Here is a 24,971-nt window from a genome sequence, read left to right as displayed (position 1 = left end):
TTGGGTCTGATTTGCAGGCAGTTTAGCATCTGTGGATTCCAGCGGGAGTCCTGAGTGCTCAGCTGCTCTGAAAATCAGGCCCACAGAGCATGGAGGGTTCAGGGTTGTTGTTTGTCTTCATCCTACTGGTCTGACTGGCTTCTTATGGGGCAATGATGACATCAGGTGGGGAAACTGCTGAATTACAGCAATATTTATATGAGGAATGAGCTGCTGAATCTTAAATCAAGTAAGATCCTGGAAAAGAAAATAACTTTCTCAAGTAGGGTTCTGTGCTGTAGTGAGTGGTTCATGACCAAGTGTTGTGCTGTTCTCCTCCTGACTTGTGCCGTACCTAAAGGTGTTTGTAAGAATCTCTTCATGCTAAGGAGAAAAAATATTTGCTATCTGGTGACCCGTTGACAACAGCATCTCAGTACAATTAATGCTCACACGGGATTCTCTTCCATGAAAGGTTTTGGTTTTGTCCTAACTCTGGGCCTCCTCGATCCTTAGGGACATCTAACAGTTTCTGAACAACCGTAACTTTCTATGATGTTCATTTTTAGTGGTTTCCCCCAGCTATTTGTGTCACTCACCCTGGTGTTTGGTACAGGCCTGGGATGGGATAAGCTATCTGAAGCTTAAACTGGATTAGATGTTTATGGCATAAATAACTAGAGGCACAGACAAAAGAAGTAATACAGAAAAGACCACATAATCTTGTAGAACTGAGGACATATGTCTTTCATGATTTCATTTTGCAGACAGAAGGTCTGGGATCCCAGCCACTCCTAGGTGATCACATACCAGCTGCTTCCCAAAATGTGTTTGGTTTTGTTCTTTTTTTTTTCCTCCAGTACCTAATCAGGAGACCAAGGGGATTTTCTTTCAGCTGTGTACTTTGATACTTTAATCCCCGCCTCATCATCGGCCCAGCACTAGATTGTTTCAATATGCTTTGCAAGGAATTACACCTGACGTCAATCAAGAAATCAAATCCCATGCAGAAAACCGCTGCACGCAGCAGTGAGCTCCAGCACCGGCCGTGGCCCCTGTCCCCAAACCGCTCGGGAGCGAGTCCCCGGGGCAGCAGAGCCGAGTCTCTAAAGCGGGCTGAAGAACACACAGGGGATGCTGAAGCGCCCTGACTGCAGGTACTCTGATGGCGTCAGCCATGACGCGTTTCTATACGTCACTGCATGACGCCGCTGAATCGCTACAGTGCGAGCTGCGCCCCCGCTGTTCGATTTTCCCCGGCACTAACACCGACCCGCCGGTAGCTCCGGTACCGCGGGTGGCCCCAGCGCCCCCTCCCGCCGGCGGCCCGGGACGCGACCTGACGTCACGCCCTCTACGAGATCGTGTCGCTCAGGGGCCCGCCCTCTCGCCTCTGATTGGTTCGTGCTCCGCCTCCCGCGGGGAAGCTCCGCCCACGTCCCCGCCCCCGCTCTGTCCCTCCCGGCGCAACCCGCCCTGCCTTGCCTTGAGCCCTGTCGTCCGCCTAGCCCGCCCCATATGTCGGCTTCTCCAATTGGGAGAGGGAGGCGTTGACCGGCACTCCTGCCGCCCAATCAGGCTCAGCGCCAGCGGGACGGGGGACTAGGCGGGCACCTCCCTCCGCAGGCGGCGGCGGCGCTCCCTGACTGAAGGGGCCGGGGGCTCCGCCGTCCCCCGCCCCGCCGCGCCTCAGCGGGACCGGAGGCGGCCGCTGGCTGAACCCGAGCCGAGGGGCTTGGGGGCGTCTTTCCGCCGCTCCCCGGTCCTGCGGCGCCCCTCACCGCTCGGAGAGAAGCGGGGCAGCGGTGCCCCCTTCCCCGGGCAGGGCCTGCGGGCCGCGCCCCGCCGCCGCCACCCCTCCCGCCGGCCGGCCTCCCGGGCCGCACCCGCCTCCCCTCCCTCCGCAGCGTCGTCCAGCCGAGCCGGGAGAAGGGGAATGGGCGGTCCCGGCTCTTAGCCCCCGGCTGCGGCTGCTGCTCCTCCTCCCGGGTCCCAGCGTCTCGGTGGCCTCCGCCCGATGCTGGCGGAGCTGGCTGGGGTCTCGGCGGCGTTGTGAGCGCTCCTGCCGTCCCGTAGCCGCCATGTCCGGCGTGGTGCGCACCCTGAGCCGCTGCCTGCTGCCGGCCGAAGCCACGGGCCGCGCAGGGGAGCAGGCGCGGCGGGAGGGCAAGGAGCGGAGCCGCGATGCGGAGCGGGAGGCGCGGCGGCGGAGCCGGGAGATCGACGCGATGCTGGCCCGGGAGAGACGGGCCGTGCGCCGCCTGGTCAAGATCCTGCTGCTGGGCGCCGGCGAGAGCGGCAAGTCCACCTTCCTCAAGCAAATGCGGATCATCCACGGCCGCGAGTTTGACCAGAAGGCGCTGCTGGAGTTCCGGGCCACCATCTACGAGAACATCCTCAAGGTGAGAGGGCCTGGGACGGGGCGGGGGGACGGCGGCTCCAGCCGCCTCCGCCTGGAGCAGTCGGGGGTGAAGGCCGGCGCCGACACAGTTTTGGGAGTTTGGGCCGTGCCCAGCGTTGCTGTCGGAAAAGGACGTGAGCTCGGTCGGGGCGGCGGCTGCTCCCCCCGGGCTCCCCGCCGCGGCTCTGGGATGCGCCCTCTGTGCGGGGAAGGGGGTTTCTGCGGTGCAGGTGTTTGTGAAGGCGTGTACCTTTTGTGCCACTGCCTGGCGGGCTGAGGGAGGCGAGGCTCTGGCTTTCCAGCGTCATCCTCCAGAAGGCCTCGATGAAAAAGGCCCAAAGGAAACTTCCCTGCAAAGGGGATTGAGAAAAGCTTTGTGGAAACGCAGGGGAAAGAGGATATAGGTGTGGCTTGTGCTCTGGAAAAAACATTGTGAGAGCATCTTCTAAGTCAGAATTGGAGAAACTTCCAAATTTGAAGAAATGAGGAGGAATTTCTGTGCCTCTACTAAGTGCCCTGAGTCTGTGTATCCCAAGATGGGACAAGAAATGGGTCCCTGCATAGGTGCTGTGGCTGTGAGTGGTAGTTACTTGGTACATCTTTAGAAACAGAGGAGTCTGGGCCCTTAGAGTTGGATAGGGTGGAATGTTATGAAGCAAAACTTTGTTTTGGTACCTTTGCACAAAAGTTTTTGTTTAATGTATGTGCAGGCTTCGTAGTGTCGGTAGTATATTTCTCTATTGGCTGGAGAATATAGCAGCTACTGAAAAAGTCTATAGGTAGAGCATTTGATCTACAGAGAGTTAAGGAAAATCAGCCTTGACAAATACTGTTCCTTTCTGGGAAACAAGCTTTGATGCTCTGTGCAGGTAGAAGTGATTGCATTTCAGAAAATCCCTGAAGATGCGTAAAAAGCACATGTGAGAATGTATCTCTCTTCACCATCATAATCTCTCTGTAAAAGAACTGCTACTTTCCTGCCTGTGTTTTGCTGTTAGGCTGTCTCCATTCTTATGTGGGCATGGATTTTTGAGGCTCTGTGAGATTTCATAGAAAATAAAAGGAAAAGGGAACTGTGCAAGTTAAAGATAACAAGAGTTACTTCTGAGTTTTCAGATTTGTTTGAAATAGAAGCTTAATATGCACTTAAGTACATGCACGCAATGACTTTTTTTTAAAGAATGCTGCTACTCCATGACTAGTTATGGTAAAATATTGTAATATTTTATATATGCAGAAGGTATAGAGCTTTTAGCAGTAGAATTTAGGATGATTTGGAAAGTGTCTCCATCTTGTAGTAGTGGAGGCTGAGTTATGCACTTGAAACATTAGTCTGCTGGATGGCTTTGGGCAAATTTGCAGAACTTAAGAGTAGAATCCGGATGCCCAAGGTAGCAGTCAGGTGTACTGATTTTGAGAGTGGTAGTTAACAACACTCCTTAGACTGTTGTCAGCTGAACTCCTTTTTAAGCTTCCCAATCATCAAATTAAAATTTGAAAGTATTTTTAAAGTGACCCTTTTGGCCTTGCAGTTTGTGATTTTGGAGTGTAAGGTTAGGCTGCCCTTCTAGGTGCATGGCCAGCATCTGTCAGGCTCTTGCTTCTCTTATTTCTCTGGATGACAGAGATGGCTCTTGCATATAAGAATAGAGTTTACTCTTCATCCGTAGGTTTTTGGGAATGGCCTGGGACTGGTCGCTATGGAAAGAGTATGCAGAAGGAGGGAGAGCAAACAAAAGAAACTAAATGAGTTTTCTGGTGGGAAGGAGGACTGAGGCTGGAGTGTGGGGAGAAAGCCGTAGATGTTCTTTTTGCTCATCTGAAAGAAACCTGATAGCACCTTGATGTTCTACCATAATCGTCAGGAAGAAATCAAATATCAAGACAGAATTACATGGCTTTCAAAACAGAGTAGTGTTGCCGGTGCATTTATTTTAGGGTAATTGTGTTATATTTCCTTGTAGTAAACTTGGTTCTGCAGAAAACTCTGAAGTGTTTCAAGTAAACTTGTTTTGCTGCTTTGACGATGTAAATTGTCAAGTGAACCTGATTGCCCTTCTTTCTATAATAAAGTGTTTAGACTACATGTTGTTCTCACTTTTTCAGGAAGTTCAGGCTAGAATGATCAGCCATGAAGACTAAATGGAGCAGAGATCACCATGTATCTAACTTACAAGAAAGGATACAAGACGAATTTTTGTAATACATGTACATTGCAAAATGAGAATGATCCTATAAAATAGCATATAAATCCGTTTGACGTTATGAAGTACAGCTGCAGCAACCTTAGCCCCTTTTTCCACACTGTTCTTGGCATGGTCAAACAATGGTTCTGTTAAGCTCGTATAGCACTGAGATCTGAGTTAGAAATGCAGTGTAAATCTTTGGGATTAAATGGTCAATTTTCGTTTTCCAACCATGACTAAACTTCTCTCTGAAGGAGGAGTGTTACTAGTCTCTCAATAGTGCTTGATAATTCTAAAGTGCTTATTGCAGTAGTATTTAGGGAGTCTGTACAGCGTACAAAGAATGAAGGAACTGATTCAGCGGGCAGAACCTGAAACCTCTTCGAAAATAACAGTGCTAAGTATGACTTGACATTAGTGTCAGCTTCCACTTTATTTTGAGTTTTCAGCTTCTTGCTTTTCTGATATCTTCTTATTGCTGAGTTCTTTCCTTATCCTGTTCTGTTTCTCATCCCCCACTTTGGGAAACCCTAGTTAGAAACAAAATGCTGAAATGAAATAAATCTATGATACAGAATTTACTTTTCCATTTAGTACAGGTGATGGCTCAGGGCCTTGCTAGCTTTTTCTGGCATTTGTGGGATGGTCTTCAAATACATTAGTTTTGCTTTGGTTTTAGGTAAATAGTCATCGGTTGACTAGGGTTTTGCTTGTTAATCGAGGCTAAGTTTCAAAGTAACTTTCTGGAACTTTTTGATGATTGAAGTGAAAAGCAGCAGTGTTAATGTTCTGGGATGAGTACACAGGCTTCAGGACTTCAGCACACCCACCTGAAAAAGGAAAGCGGAGAGGACAGGGCCAGCTGCTGCAGCCTGAATTTTAAGGCAACTCTTGGATATACAGAGTAATTTGGGAAACTTTTCAGTATCTTAAGTTGCAAATCTAAGAAGTGGCTGATAGTGTTACATGGATGTTTGGTGCCTTCCAACTGCAGCTGGAGTGATCTTTTGATACCTTCCAAAACACATGGGTTGGCCTTGCTACTCTACTCCCTTGCTTTGATAACAGTTAATGAATCATGGCTCTGATGTTCCTTGTGTAAATGTTTGTTTGTTTCTTTCAAGTATGAGAATATCGTGCTGCTTGAAAAAAACCCTTGTTTAGCTGCATGGAAAATAATTAATCTACAAACACTGGAGTGGTACTTGCACCAGCTTGTTTGGGAGATTTCAATCTGAAGAGAGAAAAAAGTTCGACTTTTAAAAGCCTGAAGTATAATCTGTTGAGTTTGTTTTGGTTTTTTTGTAATGTTAGTTTCCGTATTGAAAATGAAAAAGCCAGTTCAAGGTTTCAATACATCCATGAGTGTGGTTTGGTTGTCCGTGGCCTGAATTACGATAATTGACTAAGGAATTGAAAAGCCTGGAATTATGACAGAAGGAACTACTCAGGAAATGATGTGTAACTTCATTTCTGTCTCTGAGTGGGGAGAAAACAACTGAAGATTTTGAGCGTGAAAACACCCTGAGGATATATCTTTAGGACTTCTGAGAGCAGTTGCAGTACAGGTGGGCATACCCGAGAACATTTCTCCTCAACAGCTTGAATATGAGTGACAGTAAAGCATACAGAATGAGTAGCCTGTGCTGAAGTCCATTTTAAGAAGAACTTTGGACTTCTGCAACCAATACTAAACCTAGCCTGCTTCTGCTTTGTTGTTGCATGTACCCTGTATACCTTGAATGGGCTTATGATTTTTTTTATGGTCTCTGATTATAAGGTAGTTGTGTAGTTGTCATTGAAAAACAAAACAAGAACACTCACTTGCAACTTGGAAATTTCAGTCTAGCACAGATACAAACTCTGGGAAATGGGAAGAATATTCCTCAGTTTGGTTGGGAGACACTCTTTAAATGACCAAATTGCTTAGTAATTTATAATGCAAACCTATTTCTTCTAATAGCCTAGAAGGGCAGAGGTAATAAATCATTCTATTGTATGAACTCTAGTTACTCTTTAAATTGACACATTACTTGGGTTTACATGCAAATGAATTTGCTAACCTGTTAGGAGGTGATGATAGTGACAGCCAGGATGTTTTTCCCAAGTTGGGATCTTGCTGTACTTGAGTAGTTTGTTGCAGGCCAGTGTCAGTCTTGTTCCCACTGGGACAGCTTCTTTTGAAAGGAATGATAAGGAGAATACTCTGTAGGTACTGTGGCTAATTAGGAGCGTTTCCATTAAATTTAACACGCGAGTGCTAAAGTTCCACAATAGAACTGATATTTAAATCTGATTATCTTTGCTTTGTGCTTTTACTGTTTAGTGGTTCATTTAAAATGAAAAATAATAGTCACAAAATTATGTGGAAAATTAATAAAAATATAAGTCTTGTTGGTCTTGCTTTTCCAGGTTCATTTAATCAATGAAGATCTTATTAACTACCAGTTGATGTATTTTCTGTCTTAAATATAAATTCTGTCACCTCTAGTGGTCTCTTTGTGTTTGGGGTGTCTCTTGGTTGGGCTGAGAGAGAACAATCTGTCTTCATCAGGGTGGGTAGTGGAAGAGGAGTAGTGGTCAATAGTAAATGATAAATATTCATTTTTGTTCCAAAATAGAGCTTACAATGCTCTTGTGATGCAGTCATTAGTATTGCAGAACATGACTTAGTCCCTGGAGACTGCAGACACATACTTTGATGTTTTCCAGACTAAAGTTTAGTCACTTGAGTGACTAAATTTGGGAGCTTACATTTTACTCAGTTAGTAGAGTATACATATATTTTTATAATTCACTTGGAAACAGTATTGGCAAAGAAATTAGCAAATTGTGCTACTAAGAGTGTTTACAAGAAAACTTTGAAGCGATGGCAAACTAATACACGTTGTTTGAAAAAGTAAGTTCAATAAGAATTACAACAAGAAAAAAATCTAGAAGGAATCGGAGGCTGTAGAGCTTTCAAATGAGTTTCCTTCACTTGCCTGTTTTTTTTTTTTTCACCTTTGTGGGGGTGAGGAACTGGTTTTATCCGAGCATTGAAGGCCCTTCCCTTCAGTCTGGCATGTGTGCTGGGTACCGTGGCAGTATGTTTGAGGGCAGCACTGTGGGGTCTTACAAAAGGTGACTTTTGGGATGCTTTTGGAACTGCAGATGCTGCTTCTGCTCCATTGAAAGCGTGAACTAATTACAAACTACATATTAGTGCGATGGTCTCGGGAAAAGGAGAAACCCAGTTATGTAGTTCTGAAAGCACCAACTGGGAACATTTTTTCAGGTCCTGCGCCGGTCGTCACCTCTGAGGTCATCATCTCTCTGCTTTGTGCCTAGTTGCAAGTAAAGCTTGCGGGGAGAATATTTTTCTTCTGCTGCATTTATCGTCATTTTGCTGGATTCAGTCAAAGACAAGGACTCTTTTCAGAGTTTCCAGACAAGCAGACATGACTGCTGCTCCCAATTCAGAGATTCAGTGGCTAATCCAAATGTTTCTTAATGTTTGTGTTCCTGTGGACTAGGTAAATGACACTTCCGCTTTGTTCCTGGTTTTTATTTGTATGTTGGGCTGGAAGGTAGGTCATCTTTGCTGTTTACCTTGCTCTCACCTGGGTGGCACTGGAGTATGTGAATGGTGAAAATACATGCGGAGCTGTTGAGCTTTTTTGTTGTCTAGCTGGGCTAACTGGTGCTGTTCCCACCCCTACCCTCGTGTCTGTCTCACAGCAAACTAATATAGGCAGTGGAAGCCACTTTCTATATAAATGAGTTGGGTTTTGGTGGTGTTTGCTCACTGGATTGGCTTGTGGGGTCAGACAAATGACAAACCCATCAGACAGGAGAGGGTGGAACTTCACTGCCAGGAAAGATTCCCCTTTTGATGGTAGTCAGTTGTTAGACTGATCGGTCTGTAATATGAAGCTTCATCCTTAATGACATTGGGACCTTGACTGTAACATTCCAAGGACACAGATCAAATAAAAACACTGTTAATGCTTTTACGATAGCATGCTGTGAAAATCTGATTGTCTTGCTCCTACTTTTCTAGTAGTAGGTCACCTTCTTCTGGTATTCCAGACAGCAATTTAAAAGAAGTGCACGTGACTATATTTGCAAACACTGCCAACTTTACTTTTAAAAATTGTATTTGAAAATGTCTTTTTTTAGAAGGTTAAGAGAGATTTTCTAAAAATACACGTAGGTTACATTTTATCATCTTACTTTACTTGCCAATAAGAGCATTGCCACTGAAAAGTCCAGCCCCATCTATGGCTGTGTGATTCAGCTTTCTCTCTCTTGTATTGGCACCAGTGATCATGGAGCTGTTGCAGTTTTTTGGGTACAGTTAGAATTTCTTCTCCAGCTGGACCTGCATTCGTAAACCTGCTTCACTTTGTGCTGTTCCATTGGCACAAGGGTCTATCAGAAATACCTCGCCAAGGTGGGAGCACTCTCTTTGACATTAGCTCAGATTTATATTGGTCTATGTGAAATGTGATCCCCGGACTTTGCCAATCCCTTGTCAACAACAATGAGGAAAAACACACAGTAGGCAACACGTGTGTGTCTCCCTGTTGTGTCCAACGTTCACGTTGGTTTACAGCCAGAGGAGAAGACAGTATTGCCTCTTACCTGTGACTTAGAGTCCCTGATCCAATATTCAGCAGTGATCAGCACTTCTGTCACAATTTTCATGAGTGATGCAGGTGCTGGTGATCTTGGGCTTTGGTATGAGGTTAAGCAGTGTATTAGTGGTAAAAGCTTAGAAAGTAGCTGCTCCAGTATTTCACATATAACAGTGCCTCTGTTCTCTGTGATCTCATACCCAGTAGTAGTTCCTTAAAATTATTTTGATAAAATGCAGTGTAGCAGACTTTTCTGTTTGTATACAAACTCTTAAGTAGTTTTGCAAGTTTTCTCTAGACACTTGACTAGAATAATAATATCTTTTGATTATTTGACTCGTGCTTTGGGCATGGAAGAACCAGCCCCTGCGTATGAGCAAGTGCCCTCCAAACCTGTTGTTTCCATTGTGTTTGATGCTTAACTATGGTGTGTTCGCTCAGCCTCTGTTTTGGTCCATCTGACAAAAAACAGGAGATTTTTAAGGATAAGAAACCCTACAAGTACTTAATAATTTATAACGTGAATGTTGTGAACTATTGTTGTAGATATTCTTAAATCAAGCTCCTCTTTAAATACTGTGACACTTATTCTCGTGTATTGGCAAGCGTCATTGCCTTCAAGTGACATAGCTGGCAATAACCTTTCTAATAATTCCCGCTAAATCATTTAATTAATTATTATTTTAAAATACAAGATGACCTGATTTTTTGCAGAGCTAGAACAATTTCAAAAGTAAAGGAGAAAAAAAATATATTTGAGCCAGTCCTAATGATGAGTGTTTTTGCTCACGAAACCTTCATACTTCTGGTGAGTAGCGAACATTCTGCTTAGTGCCGAACAGCTGTGCTCTGTCAGGCCAAGGATCTGGTGCTTTGTCTCTGACATGAAAAAAAACAGCCAAAAAATGGGTACAGGAACAGGCAATATGATACTTTGGTATACTCTTAGAGTTATTGGCAACCTTTGGTTTCGGAAACTTCTCGAGCCAGGAGTTGCATCTGGAATGTAATCGAATAGTCCTTTTTGGACTTTTCTTCCTTCAGTTTGTCTTGATTACTTTTTTAGCCCGTTTATACTTTTGGCCAGCATCCTGTGTAAATGAGTTTGCCCTGTTGGGGGCTGTACAGGAAAACCCCTTCTTTTAGCTTAACCTTCTGTTCAATAACTGTATCGCTGAACCACTACTGCTTGTCTAGCTAGGGGCAGGGAAAGAATAATCTTTTCCTATTTTGTAAGCAGTTTGTAATTTCTGTCGATTTCTGATATGTATTGTCTTGCTTGTCTTTTTTTTTTTTTTTTCAAAGCTGTGGATTTCTAAATCTGTTTGTGTCCTTCTGTATAGGATACTTTGAATTAGATCATGTGTCACACCATTATTGCACCTTTTCTGGTTCTACCCTATCTCCATGCCAGGGATTTATACAGTGACTTGAACATATTAAAAACCATTAGGGAAGAAATGGAACAGAACATCCCCAACTGATGCTTCCAGTATGCTGCTTTTTTGCCATTTTCTAATACTTGACACTATCCTTATCTGTGAATTTTTGTTCTTTTCACCTGTGCTTATTCTGTGTGCTGCTTTGACTGCAGCACAAAAGCTTTAGATCAGTTGAACTGTGCAGAAGTTTATTTAATATCAAAAGTTATTGCCACAATTTTTTTCCATATTCTAAATTTGAAAACAGAATTGTAGCAGAGAGTATTCAATTGTCTGAATGAAAGAGTGGGTTGACATTTTTCTGTAGTCAAAGAAAATCAGAACTATCAAATGCTCATTGTGACTGAAAATAAATAGTGTTACCAGTAACTCTGAAAGGCGCGAATAGCAATACACGGTATCTAAATTTGGAGATTTTTTTTTTTTTTCCCCCCTGGTTTTCCTCATCTTTCTGACATCTGCTTGTAGCATTTATAGAACTGTTTTGTGGAGATGGAGAAATGTTAAGCTTAAATTCACGTCACTGTGGATCTTGCTGAGTCACAAATACTTTTAACTGCTAAGAACTAAGGGGAAGAAACATTTGCTATTTTACTCATTATGTAAAGCTTTTACTCCTGATGTATTTTAGGTGTATAGCTCAAAGCCAGTGTGTTCTTAAAATTCTGATTTTGACAGGTGCTGTTCCTGTAGATATGCATACGACAGCATTCCTGCTAACCCATTTCCTATTTTTTAGGTTCCTCGTTCAGTGTTTAAAATTGACCTATGTATGCCTATCTATGTCTTTTTTTGTCAGTGCTAATGCTGATGTCTCTACATCTGAATCTGACACTTTGGCCTGGTTGGGGCGCTGTATCTGCTTTGGTGGCAACCATTTCTCTCTCTAAAACAGTCGGAGGAAGGTGCTGATGCTACACGATCCCCATGGGTGACCTCGTGGTAGTTGATGCACTCGCACGGGGTCTGTGAGGTCTCGGTTCTGTCCCCTCTTTTGCCCCAGGAGATTCAAACCTGCATTTCCAAGGAGCAACAGCCAGCACATAAGTGACTATTCTTGGCCTGCAGCAGCCTCTGTGCCCTTGATTGAAACTCTGTTCTGTGGTTTTCTCCAAACAAAGGATGAAACTTTCCTTAGCAACAGTCTCTTGAGATCCTCTGTGTCTCCAGTGGGAGCTGGAAAAGGCAGAGTGACAGCGGGGGAGATGCGCCCAGACCGAGGGCCTGGTGCTGCTTCATCCCACCAGGAATTGTTCCTTTGAGCTGCTCTGAGCACCACAGCAGCTGTGAGATGCGGAAGGGTTAAACCAGCCCCGGAGCTGTGAGATAGAAGAGCCGGAGCTGAGATGGTTGCAGAGCTGGAGCCGAAGCAGGTGAAAGGTCAGAGCTGGCTGTGTGGGCTGGGAGCACAGATTAACCATTTCTTTTCATAAATGCTTCTTCTCACTGAACAAAAACAAGCCTGGCTTTAAATACCTAGAAACAGTAGTGTCCAGTCTCGGTTATGATGCTTTGGAAAAAAAGCAAGTTCTCAGCTAGGAGCAGGGGGAGCTGACACTGGCTTTGAGTCGCAGCTGGGATGTTCTGGGCAAGTGATGGGTTTGCAAGTGTCTGCATAGTGCAGGCATCTGCAATTCAGAGAGAGAACCTTGTGTTCCTTTTTCTCATGCTTACATTTGTTAACACCATTCAAATAAAGCAGATCTAAAGGCTTCTGTTAATAAAAGGGTAAACTCTGTAACCAGGAATGAGAGATGGCTTTTGGTCTGTATGGCAGAGTTACTAATTAGTTTTGTCTGGCATTTAAAGCAGCAGTTTGTAAATATATTCAGTTTTAGGCTTCTCATGGTATTGTGGAGATACAGTCTCTGCATTAGAAAAAGAAAGTAACTAACACTGGAGTCTCATAAATATTTACATTTTTGGGAAACTGCACTTCAGGAACACAGTTGCATAGTGACAACTACAGTGCTTTGCTTTGAGTTCCAATTCTGTGACACTCACACTAAGTTGCTTCTCACTTCCCTCTCCAGTCTTAATTTCCATTGGGAAAGTTACTGTTCTTGTTTTGTGCTGCTGTTAAAGGACTGGAGAGGTGAAAGGTTCAAGTGCTAAGAAAACATACGTGCATTCTTGATAGCTTAATATATTAAAAAAAAATCCATCCAATAATAGGGTGGTTCATGTCAATAACTGTGGCAACAGAACTTTTTTTTTTTTTTAATAAACTGTAAAACCAAAGGATCAACTGAATAAGAAATGTAGTTCAATATAACCCAGAAGTTTTATTTGTGAATTAGATGGTATTTGAGATGCTAAGCCACCATTAAGAGATCTGTCCATTATTAAAATGGTGCCTACTATTGAGAAATACCTCTTGGCTCTCTGAAGCTATTTAGTATAGGTGTTGTTAGGTTCAAGACTGACATTTCAAAGTTACTTAACCTCATGTGTTTGGCTTGTTGCCATGAAAATTAAGTTTCCATAAAAATAGCAAAATGTGAAATTGAGCGATCTCAGTAATCCTGAGTTAAACTTGAGAACAAGACCAATTGCCTTCCCGATAGTTTTTCCAGAATTAGAGTATCAAAACTTACCTGTCATGACTTCTTAGCAGACGTGTGGCAAGTTCAAGAAGTGAGCTGATGCTGATGGAAAACTGCACCTGCTTCACTGAGCCCAGTTCCTTGAAATCTCTGTGATGTCTTCAGTCTCTTGCTGCTGGGCTTTCCTGCTGGAGCTCACCATTTGGACGATTGTCTCAACAGAAAACGCTCGTTTACAGCACATTTTTGAAAAGTCTATAAGGCTGGATAGCTGTGTTTTCTTACACTGTATTGTGTTTTGTAGCATCCAGGTAGATTACATCAAAATTGTGCTTTTTGGGTATTGCTTTACGTGCTTTTTGGGTATTGCTAGTTTGCTATTGCTACTGCTGCTTTTTTACCTATGTTTAACTAGTTAGTGGACGCATACAGCACTGGAAGTTACCAAGTGTCCTCAATTTTGGATGTACAATATACGTTGCTTCACCAGAATATACCAAATATTCTTTCAACAATATTTTTTAATGTTCTTCTGATCCAATGCCTGAGAAAAGTAGTACATCTTTTTTGATATCTAAAACCCAAATTCAAAGAAAAATAATACAGTTTCAGACATAGTGTTACTTTTAAAACTACAGCTATGAGGACCATAGGTTATTTCCCACTTTTCTTACGCATTTGCTGTTTGTTTTTATCTGTTGGTAGTATTGCTTGTTGCAACTAGCTGTTGCTGCTAGTATTTTTTTCCACCTGGAGAAGTATATTGTGGCTAAGTTGCTTACACAAGCAAACTCTATATTATTTGTGTTGGCAATGTTGCAATAAACAATGTTTATGATTCTCTCCTGAGTTCAGTCTCACCAGAAAAAAGAATAGCTTCAAGTACCTCTGAGTTCTTCTTTTACACTTTAATCTTTTTATCACTGACTTTCTTATCTGAATCATTCTTTAGGGCTGCAGGGTTCTGGTTGATGCACGGGACAAACTGGGGATCCCTTGGCAGTACACAGAGAACGAGAAGCATGGAATGTTTTTGATGGCTTTTGAAAACAAAGCTGGGATGCCTGTGGAACCTGCCACCTTCCAGCTGTACGTACCTGCACTGGGCGCGCTGTGGAGAGATTCGGGAATCAAGGAAGCTTTCAGCCGCCGGAGCGAGTATCAGCTGGTGAGTACGTCCATCTGCACGGGGGGAGGAAAGCACTTCCCTGCTGCGTAAATCTCTCAGTTGAAAGATTGCTTGCTATGTGCAAGATTTAACCATCGTATGAGCTGTTTGTAGTAATACTGTAAATCGGAGCACTTCAGCAGCAAAAACAAGTGGTAATTGGAGCCAAACTTGAAAAACTACATGGCAGTAAGAGGGAGTGGAAAAGTGCGCGACTGGATAAACTGGAAGAGCAAGAGGAACCAAAAAAGGCAGGAATTGGTTGAACTAAAAATATTTTAGTAGCTCAGTAGGTCTGTTCATAGTGGGTCTCTGATGAAGGCACACTTAATTTGTAATTTTCCAGTCCTGCCAGCTTGCACTATATTGATACTGGCAAACTGTTCCTGCATGCAGATCTCTTCAAGTGAATGCAACACCCATTCCGGCTGCTGCTATTTGGCTGTTTCTTTTCATCCTGACGTCTGCAAGTGAAACTTGGATAAGAAACTGAAAGATGACAGTGAGCTTAAAAATGTGCTATCTTCGTTGCTTTCTTGTTATTAGGTTTTCATGTTCTTGTGCCAAAATAGCTGCACTTCTGGTATGGAATATGTTTCTGACAGCTGTTCATAATCCACTCCTTTTTCTTGCTATGTACAAGATGGAGATGCTTTTTTCTTTCCTTCTCTTCTTTCTTCAGTGATATGCTGTACTGATCCATGCAACTTAATGCCACTGTTACTAGTTTTTGGAAGATGGTATGGGATGATATCTAATAAAAGTATCTTTAGGACTTTACCATCTTAATGATGCTTTAATCTACAGGTAGAATTCTTTGTTTTGGGTGTTCTGTCCTCAAATTTCACTCAGCTTTTCTTTAAAAAAAAAAGCCAGTTAAATATGAAATTCCTCATGCCTGGAAATGTTATCAATGTTTAATTAGAGGAATTAAGTAGATGTTAGAAACATGGCTTTGTATAGTCTCCCTTAGACTCTTACAATGGAACTCAATATATCTATAGAAAAACTAGAGAAATTCAGCAGTGAAATTCTCATTGTTTGTTTGCTTGTGCTGCTCCTCTGCCTGGGTTCTCTAGTGTCTAATGGTGTAGATAAACTCATGTTGCAGCCCTCAGGTACTCATGCGTCTCCACTAATAAGATGCCTATTTGAGTCTTATATTTTTGAAATTTACCTCTGAAGTATCTTGAGACTGGTAAATGGCTAAAAACTAAATAAAATGACTAGGTTAAATTGTCGCAGGATGATTGTATAATCCTAATTTCCTTAGGCTAAAAATGGAACAATTTCCATGTTACAGCGTTGGGGATGGGGGAGGATGTTTGGGGGAGGGAAGATGATTAATTGTTCCATAATTTGTAGTGTCTGTAGACACAGACTAAGACTTTGCTGTTTTAAGTATTGTTCAAATGTGGAACAAAAAACTGGTTCGTGCCACAGGGAACTTGAATTTAACATGAGACAACTACTAAGAGAATCCAGTATAATAAGCAATAATTGCATCAGCAGCCTGTTCTGATTTTTTTTATTTCTCTGGGAAATGCTTTGATCAAGAATGGGTTTTGTTTTTAGGGGGAGATTCAGGTTGGAATCACGTGGGAGGTTCATTCCTGTACTGATTAGCAATAGAATTGCATCAAACTTGAAAAAAATAAGTCTAGCTTGTTGAATAAATAGCATTCCAAGAGTAGTAGGCCTACCTCTGCATTCTCTGGCTTTGAGAGCAGGATTAAACAGGAAATACCAAAAAATAAAAGAGCCCCACAAAACCCAAGCATACAGGCATGCAAGTGATCACTTAATGTGCTGTCATCTTCAATGTCATAGTATGGTTCTACCATGCATCTTTTTGGATGGCGTTCATATAACCTGTTTAATGTTACTGGGGCAACTGGAACTGCTGCAGGCACCAGAACTGGGATCTTGTCAATAGTGCAATGATATGGTGTGTGATCCTGCTGCCTGCACCTGTGGCACTGCCAGCTTGAAAATCCTGGGTGCCTTTATTTTACTGTGCAGGCTGCAACACCAGGAGGTTATAAAGTGTCTCAATTGTAAATCAAAAGCACTTCCTGCATCACTTTCTTAAAATGTAATAGATTGTTCTTAAGGATACAGATGCTGCTTCTGTATTGATCACCGAATAAATTATTAAGACCTTAATAACTTGAACAAGTTTCCAAGCCTTGCTTCTGGGTTCAGAAATCTGATTCCATGCTCATACAGGGATTAGCAGCAGTACAATTTATTTATTTATATATATATATATATATATATATATTTTTAAACAAACTAACAAAAAAACACCCCCAAACCTGCATAAATTTTCAAAGAAAACAGGTGGTTTAAGGAGGTGCCTTATTTAAACTTGCCTATGGTGTGTATAAACCCATACCTTCGTTTAGTTTAAACCCTTTCTGGATATAGACTCATGTAAATAAATAGAAGCCGGATATAGTGGACTGAGAAAATAAATCTTTTCTGAACCGATTTTAACTAAGGCTAAAGAAAAACTCTGCATCGGCACTCCCTTTCTTATTTAGTGTAAGAGAGCTATTAAATGAAATATATTTGGTTTGAACTGAATTTATTATCTTTATACTAGTGTTAAAATCATCACCAAAACGTGAAGCTTTACATTACTGTGATCTTTCTGAATGGTTCTGGACGATGTTTGAAATTGCAACCTTTCTCAGCACTCTGGTCTTACAGTTAACTGAACATTAGCTTTTTAAAAATTATTTTAGGTTCTAAGCCTCAGGATTCTATTGGTCTGCTTTTGAACTCTGTATTTCTCCAGGAAGCTGTCTGACTTTGTTTAAAAATAAAAAGTAAAACATGTTAGTTTGCGAACTAGAGCTGAAAATTGCAGAATATACAGGTGGCTTGCTATGGTCCGTAATGCCGAGCTTACCGACTGCCTGGGCAGTAGCAAACTTGTTGAAAGCAAATGGCTCTGACCAGAGCCCTGGACAATCTGAAAGTTGCTTCTCTGGGACCACAGAAGCCGCCTCTGGGCATTTGAGTGTTTTCTGCTTCGTATTCAGTGCCTGGAAGTGCTGGCTGTAGATCCCTGTCTGGGTCTTGGAGCATTTCAGAAGCGAGTGGGCGGATTCTGCAGTGGCAGGGTGCTTTTTTTTCTTCACTGTCTTTCTTAAAGCAGACTAACCAATTGAACTTTCTTTTCACAGACATCAGCCTCTCGCTTTCCCCGCCCCAGCCTGTCCCCACCGACCCAAGTTCCTCTGTTCCTTGTACGCAAGCCAAGTAGTTTGGGGACAAAAGCTTCATTGTATGTTTGGTTACATTGTCATGTCTCTGTCCTCGTTTTATTTAACAACTAGAATAGGAATTCCTTTGTAATCAGGATGTGATTCTTCTCCCTTCTCCTTTGCCCTCATTATCCTACCCCGTTTTCTGTCTGTATGTTAGAAAGGAATACATTTGTCAAATGTCTCAGCGTCCTGTAACGTTTGTTCTTTTGAGGTTGCCTGTGGTAGTTTGGGCACCTGGATGTTAATTCTTCCTTGCCAGCAGGTGGAGACAAATTCTATTTTGGCTTCCTCGGAGGTGGGACCTTGGGACTTCAATTGGGATTTAGCTGCAAGGATGGAAGCTTCTCCAGTTTGAGCCTAGTAACAAGTATTTTGGTATATTTGGGAAGTGAGGTGCACTTATCTGCAAGCCTTTTTGCACCCGTAAATGATGTTTGCTTTTATGTCACAAGCCATTGAGACTGAGGCCAGTGTAGGAATTGCTTTGGTTGGGTGGTTTCTGGTTTGGTGGGGGTTGTTTATGGTGGTTTTTGTTTCTATTTTTTGGTTTGGTTTTGTTTGTGTGTTGTTGTTGTTTTCTCCCAGGTCTTGACTGGGACAATGTTAGAAACAATTCAATTTTGTTTTAATCTGCCCAGAACAAACAAATCTGAAGCAAGGTTAACTACTGCTTTGACTTCTTGCAATTTGGGATGCTTCATGTCGTTGTGGGTAAGAATGGGACAAGTAGGGCCTGTCAGGCAAGAAACTGATACTTTTTGTCGTGGTCAGAACATATAAATATTGTGCGCTAATGACAAGGAGCAGATCTGCAAAGGCCATCACCTGGCTCCATCAATTCTTAAAGCAGAATTGACATTTCTCGTCAGTTTTTTTAAATGCGCACAATTTTTTTTTTAAGTCTTGTTTGAATTATTATACTGCTTCACTTCAAAATACCAAGTCTTTCCAGCCTGTAACTATGTATTTCAAGAGCTCCTGAACTTCTCCTGTGGTACAAGTCGTATTCTCATCTCTCCAGCATTGATGGGGCTGTTTACTCTGAACTCCAAAGCCTATTTGCAGTTAAGGCATCTGTGCTGAGTTATTCACATGCAGCCCGTGGCTTCTGACTTGCGCTTAGAGATACCAGCTCCTCTTCATACAGAAAAGGGCATGACCAGCCAAGGAGGCTGCAAAAGGCATCTGTTTTAATGCAATTATTCTTAATATACAGAATATATTCATGATTCATCATTATTGACGTATTATTATTACTGTTCATGGCACTGTTGGATTTCTAATGTTTTAATAGCTCCTTCAAAAAAAAAAAAGTGTCAGCATTAATGGGAGTAGTGGTTCCTGAGAGGAAAGTAAGTAGCTTGCAAATATAGACAAAAACTTACTACTGTGTCCAGAGTTATTTTTAGATCTGTGCACAGGGAATTGTATGGAACACTTCCAGTAATACTTCAAATACTAAGAGCCTCTGAAACCTTGGATGTGGGAAGACTCTGGAAAATGTTTTAAAGACCCTTTCTTTGATATCGCTTCACTGTTCTGTGAGTGTTTGGGGTATGGAGGTTTTGGAGATATTTGTAATAGGACACGAGTTGCTCCCCTATAAATTAACTATGTGGTGGGCTTTTTTTTTTTTTTTCTTCCAAGCAGACCCTTGAAATAAATTGAAGTGGTTAAATTATGCCTGCCAGCGCAGATAGTGTGCTGGAAATGTTCTGTAGTGTACAGCCTGCTCCTTGCGTTACTATGGTTTTGTTACTGCATTTTCCTTATGCAGCTGTGTGTTTTGGGAAGTGTGGAGGTGAAGCTCTAATCATTGGCATCAATTCTTGACTTAAAGTGGACACACTGTTGCTTAAATGTCTTTATTTTGGTAAATACTAGATATGGCAGTAATGTAGGATGATCAGGAGTTAGACAATACACCAGCTGCTGTTGCATATGGAGCCTATGTGGCAGCATTTGACCGGCACTACATTGTGAATTGTGAATTGAGAGGCTGGGCAGCAGAGTACGGACTTGACGAGAGGAGTGTGTGACTTTTGAAGTGGCGTCTTAGATGAAATCCGCAGCAGTGGGGTCCCTTTCATCAGAATTCTTCAGTACGCTTTAATAGAGATTTCTTGGATTCTTAAGTAAAATGTTTCCACTGATAATTTGTCTTTAAGATGCTTTAAGAGTAGATTTAGCCTTAAGAGCGTTTGAGCATTTTGCTCTTCTCCCAGCATAAATGCCATTGTGCCTGGTATCAGCAGAATGCACTTGCTAACGCGCTTCCTCCTGAGGAAGTACCGAGCGTCACAGCAACTCCAGCTTACACAATTGCCCGTAACACAGAAATGAGCTTTTCTTTTTGCAAACTACTGTTTGAATATGAGCTTACACAGGAGACATTGCGTATTCTGTAAGGAGGATTTTTTTTTTTTTCCCAGAGCCATGAAACTCTCATATTTCATCTGTGAAATCCATTGGGGCTTGACCAATGCTGGTGAGATGTACAAAGGAAATAGCCGCACTGTTCAAAGGGCCAGCATGGGAAATCTTGTCACCATTTAATGCACGTAACTGGGACTAGGTGGCAAGTCTTTGCCAAATGGCTTTTGAGCTTTGCTTGGGTATCCCTGTTTTGCAGAACTCATGTGAAAATAAGTTATTGCTGGGGAAGTTATGTGGATTTTTAAATTATTTTTAATTTTCTAGATCTGGATGGGACAGAGCAGTCTGACACTAGTGCTACAAACCAGAAACTCATGTTTGCTGTTGCTGAGCCTTGATATTTTGTAATTACATAGTGTTAGTGCTGAAAGTCAAGTACATCTGTGTCTAACAATGTTATATGAATTTTTTTTTTACAGTTCATTGTGAAGCTGTGCATGGTAAATAGGCCTGTTTTGAATTAGCTGTTACACTTAAGGAGCGATAGTGCTATATAACCTAGCCTTCCCTTACATTTGCCACTTATTTGTTGTTATAAAAATAACAGTAATAGTCTGTTATAATCAGATTTTTTTAATAATTCCAAAATAGTGGCTTAATCTGACATGTCATATTAACTTAAACGATTGTTAATTTGCAGGCTTTAACTATGCAGCTTGAATAATATCCTGTTCTGGAATCATACAGCAGGGTGACTTGCGGAGATGTTTCTCTTAAGTTAAATATCTAGGCTAGGTTTTATGCCAGTATTGTGGCAATTAAATGCCATAGGTCCAGATTTAAATTCTCAGTTCAAGTTCTGTCCTCTAATTCCAAGACCTCAAAAGTTTATGGTCAAATTATGGAGTTTGGCTCATCTTTGTTCAGCAAAAGGAGTTAATTGCTTGTGTAAGTATAACAGTGCAAAGCATCGTGGCTGGTCCGTAGTAGGAAGGATTAGCAGTTGGAGTCCCTGGCTTCTAATCCTGACTCTCAGACCAAATAGGAAAAATTTCTTCAGATCAAAGTCTCAAGTAAGACCTCTCAAACAAAAGTGGCATTTTGTTGAAGGAGGTGAGAGTTAGTGAGTTATAGTTTGGGTTTTATTAAAAATTGAGAGGTAACATAAAGCAAAAAGCAGCTGGAAACCTTTGCACAAAACTCTGTGGATATTGGCTAGTGCTGTAGAGCTTGTCAGTTTGCATCTGCAGAAGTTAAATGCTCTGTCTCCTATTATATTTGCAGTATTCTAAAAATAAATGCTCAAATGAGATACGTTAATGGGCCTGCTGCCACCAGCAGAGCTCCTTGAGCAGTCTGACGTTTGGCTGTGCCAGCGCGAGGGTGTCTTGGCAGTCACCGAGACGCGAGCTCAGGACTCAGCTGGAGCAGGAGGCAGAGCTGCCGATGCCTTCAGAGCGCGTTGTCTGTCACCTACGCCAAGGAATGCTTCTCTTGATAATCTCAATTTTACTTTAAGTGCCACTGAGACAGAGGTGAGAAGAACTTGGATTTAAAGTAGGCTGGATACGAAACCATTTAGAGAATCAGAGGTCATAAACAATTTTACATCGCAATGACGCACTGCAATTTTACACTGCAAATCATTTTGAATTCTAGCAAAATCCACTTGTGCAATATCTTTTCTCAATGATAGAAGCCGCTCTCTCAAGCAGAAACATCTATAGAATGCTGTGTGATGGGTAAAATAGTTATTAGCTGTTCTTAAATACTTCTTGCTATTGGAAGGAAATAACAAGAACCGGAAAGGTCGTGAATTATGACCTTTTCAAAACACCGCAAATGGAAAAGTGTCAGAGAATAGCAATTTCTTACAGTACCTACCTGAAGTCTCAACCAGGGATTAAAGCCCTCTGTACTAAGTGCTCTGTGGAAAAATAAAAGGATTCCTGCCATGAATTGCTCCTGGCCTTAGGTTATGACTAAATGCAACAGCTGGATGAAATGTAGCCTGCATGGAACTGGGAGGATAAGTTGGAAAGTAATGAGCAGATCATACATAATAAATAAGTGGATAATAAGAAATTGATATGCCTACCATATGGGAACTGAGATGGACGCTGAATCAAAAGAGCTGTGCTACTGGCTCTTCTAGTGCTCTGCTAGTGAATTCCCAGCACTCCACATTTTTTCCTTTTTTTTTTTCTTTTTTCTATGTAAAGATTAAAAACTTATGACAATATCACGTCTAAAGGCTGTAAAATGTGCAGTGTATTAACACGATTGATGCCCTGCTGTCTATGCATACCGAAAGGTTGAAATTCAGACTTTGTGTGGTCCTGCTTTTTAAATTTCAGGCTCTTGGAGGTAGATTAAAAAGCCTAGGATTTTTTATGGTGCTCTGTAAGGCTGCCTGTAGGAGTTTTTGCTTTTGGCCCTTGGATGCCAATAAATCTTGACTATATTCTTGGTGTGGTTAAGGTGAGTGAGAGAAACAACTTCATAGATGCAGCTCCCGTGTTGAAAATTAATTATGGGAATTTGCATATTGCCTTATGATTGCCACTTTTTTTGGTAGAAATGTTTCTTTCCACTCATGTATTTTATTAAGAACAATATTTTTTTGTCTTTACCTCTTAGTCATTGATCCCATTGGATAAATGTCTGGGTGCCCCACAAGATTTACTGAATAAATACTGTACTCATCCTTGCCTCTGTATGCGTGTGGTAGTGGTTAGAGTTTGATGTCTTACCTCCAGCAATAGCACTGAAACACAAAATCGAATGTTCTTAGACTGGAAAAGTCCTTTTGGCTCCCAACTCTTGAGAATAAATGCCACCCTGCTTCTGGAAAGGAGCTTTAATTTTATTATGCATAAAATAATTAGAAAAAATACTCAGTATGCCTGTCTTTACAGAATTGTTGTTCTAAGCCCTAATTAGCACTACTCTAAATCTTGCAGGACTGTATTGAATATAAGGATTTGTTCAGAGCAAGTACAGCTGTAATTAATCTCTCCATTCCCATCAAGAAATGCTGGCACATGCTGTGAGAAACAAGGAAGGAAACTTTCAGTTCAGGCTGTCTGAGCCAGTACCCAACTGCAGCTAAAAACCACTGGAGTGATCTCTTTATCCCTTCCTAGTGTGCAGGAAAGGCCTGGGCAGAGACAAATCCAACCCAGTGAGCAGCCTTTAGCTTTTGATTTTGCTGTTTAATTTCATTTTCGGAAAGTTTCTAATCGATGTCAATATTTCAAGATATTTCAAAATTGGCAACTAGTAGCTCTATAGAGATTCCCAGTAATGAGAATGTATTCCAGAAGTCTGAGCAAGTTAAGTACATTTAAAGATGTAAAGCTCTTTGTGTGACTGAGGGAGACTAAGAACGAGTTCCTACTGAAATTTGGTGGAAGCAGGAGAGAGCTCATTTACTGAGTAATGAGCATACGCATAGGTTAAAAGTGTAGTGGCACGAGGACAATTTTCATTCTAGCTGCAACAAAATACCTGCATTATGCAGAGACATATATGCTAATATTTATCTGTTTACACTGAAGTCTAAAAAGTATCAGAGAAAGTAGTTTCTCTTTGAAGAGCTTCACTTGTCAGGCTGGTTTCAACCCTTTAATCCAAAGATATAGCTGAAATGGAGACATATATTTGTATTCCCATGATACAGGTTCTTGAAGTTTTTGATGTGTTAAAGCTGTGTTCACTTCAAGATCCAACAAGGACTGGTGTAGCTGTGTAAAAGAGAGGGCTTCTGCTGCTTCCTATGCGCTATATTAGCAGCTTTCTGACCCTATGCTGGTGTCAGGAAATTGGGTGGAGAAAAATAAAAAGGCATTGCAGAAGAAGAGGTGAGTGCTTTTGTTAAACCCATCTCCCTGACGTGGCTCATTGTGCTCAGAAGGGCGGTGCTGACAATACACATCAGAAAGTTCCAGTTTTACAGGTCAGCCTTCTGCACCTCATTTGTATGTTCTCTGTAGTAATTCAGCTTTCTTTCGTATTGGTACCAGACCTTGTCCTCTCTGTCTAGAATCGGGACAGCAAGCAAGGGTGACCTCAGTGGCTTTCCAAATTCTCTAAAATGTTTCCTTGAGGAAAAACAGAGTTTACAGCTTGGATTTTTCAAAGAGGCCACTGAATTTAATAGGATAATGGGTGATGAATGCTTTCAAGCCTTCCTGAATATCCTAGTTTATAGGAAGCTATGTAGAATCAAGAACAAGTAATAGGGGCGTATGAGCAAATAAGCAAAACATTAAAAACTAGGTGTGTTTTCACGAGGAAGTCTTACTGGCATATCTCCTGGATTTTTATACTTAGAACAGATATTTGGAATTGTTTTTAACTAGTCGTGCTGACAATAAATTATGTTTAATGAGCCTGTTCTTTAAAAGACAAGACCCGTCAGAAAGCTGAGAAGGAAAATGCAGGTATGATAGGTAGCGATAACTTTCATGGTTGGCAATGTTGCATTCTTGTTAGCCATCCAAATCTTGATGCTTTTGCAGTGGCTTCTTGAAAAGATTTTCTTTAACCTACTTCTGTTATCTTCCCCTGCTCCTGCTGTCTCCCCGACATGCCTGCTCTGCCTTCAAACATGGATTGGTGTGCTCAGTACGTCGTGCAAGGACAGAGCTTAATTCAGGCTGGAGCTCTGATAATCACGGTGAACAATAGGAAATGGTGGTTTAGGGAGTTCTGCTTTGTGCTGTGCTCTTGCTTATGTTGGCACAGCTGTTTTTTGGAAGCTCTGCTGTAAATTGGGAAGCTTATCTGAGGCAGAATGCGCCCCTATGGCTGATTGTACACGCTGTGGGCTTGGTGGAGGAGCAAGCAGCCGCCATTGCAAGTGACCACAAGTCACCGCAACCCACGGTTTGCCAAGGAATGATGGCAGTGTCTTTATTTACTGATCCTTCATCCAAGCAATGGTTCCCGTCCTCGTAAATCTTTCCTGATAA

General features: G+C 42.0%; 1 protein-coding gene across 2 annotated transcripts in view; it reads left to right on the top strand.

Moving 5' to 3' along the window:
* Positions 1-1,574: 1,574 nt before the first annotated feature.
* The window catches only part of GNA12 (G protein subunit alpha 12), a 42,816-nt gene continuing 19,419 nt past the window's right edge, over positions 1,575-24,971 (top strand). Inside the window, exons 1-2 of one of the 2 annotated variants that reach the window (XM_082064149.1) lie at positions 1,578-2,381; positions 14,126-14,341. In XM_082064149.1, the coding sequence (XP_081920275.1) occupies positions 2,061-2,381; positions 14,126-14,341 (537 nt within the window). In that variant the 5' untranslated portion in view covers positions 1,578-2,060. Of the gene's footprint in view, positions 2,382-14,125; positions 14,342-24,971 lie in introns of both variants that reach the window. The other variant, XM_082064150.1, reaches the window with a different exon arrangement.

The sequence above is a fragment of the Streptopelia decaocto genome, assembly GCF_964273445.1.
Source record: "Streptopelia decaocto genome assembly, chromosome: 13".
Lineage (NCBI taxonomy): Eukaryota > Metazoa > Chordata > Aves > Columbiformes > Columbidae > Streptopelia > Streptopelia decaocto.
This window is presented reverse-complemented; position numbering and strand designations above follow the sequence as displayed.